Source organism: Dermochelys coriacea, chromosome 3 (assembly GCF_009764565.3).
Source record: "Dermochelys coriacea isolate rDerCor1 chromosome 3, rDerCor1.pri.v4, whole genome shotgun sequence".
NCBI classification, from domain to species: Eukaryota; Metazoa; Chordata; order Testudines; family Dermochelyidae; genus Dermochelys; species Dermochelys coriacea.
This window is the reverse complement of record NC_050070.1, coordinates 112444850-112452981: the sequence shown is the minus strand read 5'-3', so window position 1 is coordinate 112452981 and position 8132 is coordinate 112444850. Positions and strand designations below refer to the sequence as shown.

Sequence of the window (8132 nt, the reverse complement as noted above, 5' to 3'; positions counted from 1 at the left end):
CAAATATATTAATTTCAATTACAAAACAGAATACAAAGTGTACAGTGGTCACTTTATTTTATTACAAATATTTGTACTGTAAAATAAATGTATTAGGTAAACTGAAAAATACTAAGTACTGTAGTGAAATCTCTTTATGAAAGTTGAACTTACATATGTAGAAATCTGTACAAAAAAACCACCTGCATTCAAAAATAAAACAATGTAAAACTTTACAGCCTACAAATCCACTCAGTCCTACTTCTTGTTCAGCCAATTGCTCAGACAAACAAGTTTGTTTACATTTGCAGAAGATAATGCTGCCCGCTTCTTGTTTACAATGTCACCTGAAAGTGAGACATGGCACTGTTGTAACTAGTATCTCAAGATATTTACATGCCAGATGCACTGAAGATTCATATGTCCCTTCATGCTTCAACCACCATTCCAGTGGATCTGCGTCCATGCTGATGACGGTTTCTGCTTGATAACCATCCAAAGCAGTGTAGACTGATGCATGTTCATTTTCATCATCATGAGCCAGATGCCACCAGCAGAAGGTTGATTTTCTTTTTTTGGTGGTTTGGGTTCTATAGTTTCTGCATCAGAGTGTTGCTCTTTTAAGACTTCTGAAAGCATGCTCCACACCTCGTCCCTCTCAGATTTCGGAAGGCACTTCAGATTCTTTAAGCTTGGGTCAAGTGCAGTAGTTATCTTTAGAAATTTCACATTGGTATCTTCTTTGCATTTTGTCAAATTTGCAGTGAAAGTGTTCTTAAAATGAACATGCTGAGTCATCATCCGACATTGCTATAACATGAAATATTTGGCAGAATGTGGGTAAAACAAAGCAGGAGACATATAATTCTCCCCCAAGGAGTTCAGTCACAAATTTAATTACTGCATTATTTTTTTTAATGAGCATCATCAGCATGAAAGTATGTCCTCTGGAACAATGGCTAAAGCATGAAGAGGCATATGAATCTTTAGCACATCTGGCACATAAATATCTTGTGACACCAGCTACAACAGTGCCATGCGAATGCCTGTTCTTACTTTCAGATGACATTGTAAGTAAGAAGTGGACAGCATTATCTCCCGTAAATGTAAGCAAACATTTCTCTTAGCGATTGGCTGAGCAAGAAGTAGGACTGAGTGGACTTGTCAGCTCTAAAGCAGGGGTGGCCAACATGTGGCTCCAGAGCAATATGCGGCTCCTTGTACAGGCACCGACTCCGAGACTGAAGCTACAGGCACCAACTTTTCAATGTGCCGCGGGGTGCTCACTTCTCAACCCGTGGCTCTGCCCCAACTCCCCCCCAAGCCTCTTGCACACCACAAAACAGGTGATTGGGAGGTGCGGGGAGGGAGCAGAAGGCGCTGATCAGCAAGGCTGCTGGTGGGCAGGAGGAGCTTGGAGCTGGGGGGGGTGGTGGTCAGGAGCTGATGAGGCGCTGCTGACATATTACTGTGGCTCTTTGGCAATGTACATTGGTAAATTCTGGCTCCTTCTCAGGCTGGCCATCCATGCTCTAAAATTTTACATTTTTTTTTTGAGTGCAGTTATGTAACCAAACTCCTGACATTTGTAAGTTTCACTTTCATGATAAAAGAAAAGGAGTACTTGTGGCACCTTAGAGACTAACAAATTTATTAGAGCATAAGCTTTCGTGAGCTACAGCTCACTTCATCGGATGCATTTGGTGGAAGTGAGCTGTAGCTCACGAAAGCTTATGCTCTAATAAATTTGTTAGTCTCTAAGGTGCCACAAGTACTCCTTTTCTTTTTGCGAATACAGACTAATACGGCTGCTACTCTGAAACCTTTCAGGATAAAGTAATTGCACTATAGTACTTGTACAAGGTGAACTGAAAAATACTATTTTTTTATCATTTTTACAGTGCAAATATATGTAATCAAAAATATAAAGCGAGCACTGTACACTTTGTATTCTGTGTTGTAATTGAAATAGATATATTTGAAAATGTAGAAAAACATCCAAAATATTTAATAAATTTCAGTGGGTATCCTATTGTTTAACAATGTGATTAATCACAATTAATGTTTTTAATTGTGATTTTTTTGAGTTAATCGTGTGAGTTAACTGTGATTAATCAACAGCCTTAATATTTATATTGCCATAGATTTGATTTAGGATTTGGCAATAATTTACCATACCTTTGACTAATCATTTATAGTTCAAGAAATTGGTTAATTAGGGCTGCTTTTGCTAAGAGAGCAGCAAGAGTCAGGCTACTCAGCAAATCCCCACAGAACAAGAATGGACTCAGCCCCCTTAGTCTATAGATCTTGAGAGTTGCAAAAGTCAATATTTCTATAGCCATACTATAGCAAGAAGTCTTGGTGACACTATTCCGTGGTGGCCAGTACTCTCAAAAATCAATCTCAGGAAGTTGGTGTGCTTCACTGGATGGTGGAGACAGCAAATGAGACTGGGAGACAGGATCTGTATCCTTCCTTCATAGAGTAGAAGGAAAGAAAGAGTTAGTGGCCACCCCGCCCATCCTTCCTTATGTACATGCAGTGGCTGAAGGGCAGAGGTGTAAAAGCTGCTCTTCTGCCCATACATGCCCCAGCTCCTTTTCATTCAATATAGGGCCCTTGCCCAGATAAGACAGTGGCAGCAGTTTAAGTAACTCGCTCCAGGAAACATTTTGTATGCACATTTGTGAGGCAGTGAAATAGAACTTGTATTCATACTAATACATAAACAGCATAAAAAAGGATTTTAAGCAAGTCTTTGTACTGAAGGAACAGTATTATTTCAGGTGCTGGTAAAAGAATCCAGGGTAGTACGTGTTAAAAAAACCATATACGTAGGTACCCTAATTTCTTGGTAATGCATTTTTTAATACAAGCCACAATTGACAGAGGTTACCAAAAAACCCACATCCACTCTCCATCATTTTCATACAGATCTTTATAAACAGACATTGATTACCAGACACAGCTTCTTTAAATTGCCTTAATTATATGCCAGATGAAAATTGTCATGTTTCATATTTTCAGTGTACCAGTCTGTCTACAGTACAGGACTTTCATACTCTATCAAATAATGAAACTACATTGAATACATAATTTCTCTCAGACATTTTGCTATACTGTGTTCTGTACCTATAAGAAATGCAGGCCCAGAATGTTTTAGCTGTTTAGCTGTTATTGTGTCCAGGGAGACCAAAGTGTTCTCCTATTGGCTTTTGAATGTTATAATTCCTGTCAGATTTGTGTCCATTTATTCTTTTGTGTAGAGACCAGCTGGTTTGGTGCCTCTGCCATGTACATTAGCCAAACCGTACAGTGTCTAAGCAAAAGACTTAAAAGTGGCAATTCAACAACAAAAAACTTCAAAAACAGACTCCAATGAGAAACTGTAGAACTGGAATTAATTTGCAAACTGGACACAATCAAATCAGTCCTGAATAAAGATGGGGAGCGGATGGGTCATTACAAAAACTAATTTCCCCATACTAATTCCCCTCCCAGTTACTCACACCTTCTTGTCAGCTGTTTGAAATGGGCCACCCTCATTACCACTACAAAAGTGTTTTCCTCCCTTGGTATTCTACCGTTAATTGAATTCTCATTAGTACTTACCCCCCATTTGGTAAGGCAACTCCCATCTTTTTGTGTACCATATTATATATATATATATATATATATATATATATACACACACACACACACACACACACCCCTCTGCTACTGTATTTTCCACTCCATGCAGCTGATGAAGTGGGTTTTAGCCACAAGCTTATGCCTAAATAAATGTGTTAGTCTCCAAGGTGCCACAAGGACTCCTGGTTGTTTTTGTTTATTATATAGGTTCTCAAGGGCTGAGTTGCTGCCATTGACTCAAGGCATTGAAGAAACCTAGAGATTATGATTATTAGGGAGGTGGTAGGTCAAAAAATCAATTTATACTCAGTTCATTTAGTCTTCAATATGTCCAGAAGTTCAGATTTTCCTACTTCATTCTCTTCCACAGTTAAAGTGCTTCTCAAATTCCCATACTGAAAGCTCAATCATTACTTTAACAACTCCTACATAGGGAACAGTCATGGTGGCTGGGCAAATTAAGGTTTTAAAAATAGGATGCTACATCTGCATTAGACAATACTTAGTGATTAAGAACCAGGAAGACTTTTTCCTATCTCTACCCCCAAATAAATTCAGCATCGTAGAGAGTGACACATGACTGAAGCCTGGATATAGCTTTAACTTCGGGTAAGGATAAAGAAAGTATGAATTTCTCCAAGATTGTTCCTGATATCTGGAGATTAGATGGTCAGATATCTGTCCATTTAAGATTAAGCATATTAAGTATGCCAGTCTGATCATTTCATTAACAGGTTTATGTTAAGTTTCCTAGCTTTGGCAGTGTGAAATTTAACAGGGACCTGCGATTCAACTTTTCAACAGCAACTAAATTCAGTGGAGACTTAATGTGAGAAATCTGGGCATGAGAACTTTAAGAATGGTGTTGCTGTGTCTACACTTCACTTAACCAATATTGCACTTTAATTTTGCTGTTGCATTTCAGAGAATAAATATCTACTATTTGAAAACTACTTTACTTTAAAACTGACTTGTTTGACAGATAGAAAAAGAGGAAAACATTAATTTATACTTTTCCATGGACTGTTTCTTCACTTAAAGTTTTGAAAATGGAAGAGACTTGAGGGTTTTTTTTTAAATTAATCTAAACTGACCTTTTAAACAGGTAACAGTGCCAGTTATATTCACAAATTTGTCAATTTGACAGGTTCAAGCCATTAATGAACCAAGTTAGTGTAATATTGCATATACCCAGTGATTTCAATAATACACAAGACCACATAAACAGGAGACTGAAGATCAGTTAAGCAGAGATACCCAGATATTGCACATAGCAGCCTACTCAAGCAGTATGAGCTAATGGGCCAGTGTATATGTCTGATGACTGGTTAAAGCACTTTGGTTTTTGTAAAGCTATAATTAGAACCAGAGATCTTTCATGTTCTGATAACTGCCATGATAGATGGCATGCCTCCACCCAATATTCTGTTTAATGACTAAACCTTAGCAAGCAGACAGATTTTATAGGCATGTTTGTAATTTACAGAACATGCCAGTGTTCTAAAAAGAGGATATAAAAGACTCCCACACACTTACTTTAATCAATCAGTTTGGGGGAAATAGCATTGCCCCTGAGTGGACTATGGCATGAGGGGAATTGAGAAAGTATTCTTTCAGAAACACTTTCCCTTGAAAAAGACAGTCTACAAAGAGGTAGCCATGTTTTGAATTTTAAGAAACTTTTAAGTATAAGCTACTTTACCATATGTAATATTAACCAAACTTTAAAAGTAGGCTAATTTTAAGTATCCATCTTAAGATAAAACAGGAAAGAAGAGGGAGTTTAATATGGCAATGAATGGAACAGAATGAAGGGGAAATAGGCTACAGCCTTCAGTGAGAATGTATTCTTTTGAGAGAAACTGGAACACAAAAACACATAAGAGTCTTATTTCACACAGGAATGACGACAGTATGCCTGAATTGTTTTATTTATTGCTTAAAAATAAAGAATTTATTTGTATGCATCTCATTAAAAAGTAGCTTGTACTTATGTACACTCACTTTAATAGGCAAGTATGAAAGACAGTGCATCTAACTGAGACACATGGATAGGGCTTATGACCTAAACTTTAACAATGTTGACCAAGCAAAAACAAGAGACTTCAGAAAAAATGGCAACTAAGGTGTAACATGTGGCCAAAAAACAGCCTCCTGAGACTGTTGAGAAAGCAGGAGTTCCATTTAATGTAGGATTACCACAATCACTAGAGAAATGAATCCTTTTCACCAGCCATCCTGCCCCCAAATTCTGACCATATTCATGAGTTGCAGAAGTCAAGACTTCACATAACCAGCCACCTATGAGGCGGCAAAACAAGCTAGGAGAGTTTCCTCACTTGAATTTTTAGCATTCAAAAATATTTAGGTATAAAAATTGGTAACACATTTTCCATTTACACTTTGTATTGGTGAATTACATACAGCACGTGTTTTTATAATTAGTGAAGGCCCTTTTAATAGAACAACTATATTTGAGTGATTTAAAAAACCCTTCAATTTATCTTAAGATACCTGAGGCATCCCTCTTTTCCATGCGCTACTAATCAAAGGTATTCCAAGACCAAGGTCTGAGTAATTCAAATTATTCATCTAGTCATACTGTACGCTAGTTTCAAAAAACAGTTTAAGACAGGTAACCAAAACTAGAACTGTTATTTAGTGGCAGTCCTCTCCTGGATGAAGTTAAAGCTAGCATCTCAAAACGTTAGTGTATGAACTATTTCTGGTCATTTGTTTTAATATGTGCACGTGTGATGCTCCCTTAGGTTTATTTTAATTGGGTGCACTACACTAAGAAAAGCCTGCTATTTGTGCTGGAATGTGTTTTACAGGTTCAAACTGGTTAATGGTATTTTAAGTAAAATATTCTCAGCTAGTAACTGGAGATGCACTTGCTAGCATCTGTATCACTGCAGTAGCCATGTCACATAGGACACCTGAGTTTTCCTTCCTGTTCTTCTTACTTGCCAAGTGGTGTGTTTATCTTGTATTGGGGCTTAGTGACAAAGTCAGGATGGGACCTCCTGCCATTGCTCAGTTATCCCTGTCCAGTTCAGGAAAACAGATTCACCTGCTCCAGGAGAGCTGTAGTTACACGGTCCTCACATTAGGGGGCAATCAACAGGGACAAAATAGTAGGTATGGGAAAGGAGGCAGGCAAGCAGCAGTGGGAGGTTATAGGTATAAGGACACTCGTGGCAAAGAGGCAAGTGCTTATTTCAGTCACAACTTCTGTCAAGAATGACTACTGTTCTGGAATACACCACAATATTCATCCTCTGAACTAACACCTAGCCTGGATACATGTCATACTGAATGTTGTCTGTATTCCTTTGAGAATAAAGTATAAACACCACCCTCGGTTACCTTCTTCTGACAGGAAAAGAAACTGCCAGATACAGCTGCTCTTTTAGTGGAGAATGAATGATAAACCCAACACATTTTCAATTTTATACAAAAAACTGTGTAAACACCCAAAAATATCACCAATTCAAAGATAACCAAACCCCTCACTTGGAATGTCCTTAATGCAGCACCATAGCAGCAGTCTGATCTAAGGAACAAGAGTCTTGCTGCTCATTCTGTCGCACGTACATGCAAGAATAAAGGTAACATTAGCAACACTGTGATTTACTGTCCGCTCTCAAGGGGTCTGGGTCCAGTTTTAGTTTGCTCACATCATTCTCTTCATTAGGAAAGCTTTTGTAGTTGGCAAGGACTTTTTCCACCAAAAATCGAGCAGCTTCATCTATGTTGATGTTGTCCTAAAAAAGTTGTGAAAGTTTAAAAAAAAAAAAAAAGGCAGTGATCTTTTCACCAACAGATTATAGTCATACCTGCCTATTAAAAAGGTTGGCAAATGCTCTTGTAGAAATTCTTTGTAACTTGACTTAGGCAGCTTTGATAGAGTTGAACACATTGCTTAATATTCCTGCCTTAGGTGAAGGCAGCAAATCCTTTAAAGCATGGGAAAGATTATCTAGTTTCACTGTACATTCCTTACATAGAAAAAGAATAGGTTCTACTTTGATGAAGGGGACACTGGCCCACTTTGTGTACACTGAAGGTGGATAGGTGCTTTACTTGTAGGGTCTGGTTCTGAAACATGGGTTTTGTAGAGAATCTACAGGAATCTACAGAAATTGCCTAATCTGTAGAGGGAAGGTGGATAAGATGGGACAGAATTTACTGCCTCAGTGAAATGATGAGAGGGGATGCAGTGGCTTTGACATTGCCTATTTCAGTTTAAGGGAGCTGTCCCAGCAGACCCATCCAATTGTTCAAGCAGACACAAGAGCTATCATTAGAACCAATACCCAAATAAGAAAACTTGGCATGCTTTTATCCAGGTCCTTGCCTGTCCTGCTTTGAAGAGAAAAAAGTAAGAAAGGCTTTGAAATGCAATGTGAAAGTCAGATAAATACTGACAAGGGAATCACTTCTCAACCATATTGGGATGGAGCAATGGTTAATTATCGACAGATGAGGATAATCTGTCTTGGTACTTTGTGGGC

General features: G+C 38.2%; 1 protein-coding gene across 1 annotated transcript in view; it reads right to left on the bottom strand.

The window, feature by feature from the left end:
* Positions 1 to 5506: 5506 nt before the first annotated feature.
* The window catches only part of RAB32 (RAB32, member RAS oncogene family), a 63880-nt gene continuing 61254 nt past the window's right edge, over positions 5507 to 8132 (bottom strand). Inside the window, exon 3 of the mRNA XM_038395346.2 lies at positions 5507 to 7382. Within this exon, the coding sequence (XP_038251274.1) occupies positions 7233 to 7382 (150 nt within the window). The 3' untranslated portion in view covers positions 5507 to 7232. The remainder of the gene's footprint in view (positions 7383 to 8132) is intronic.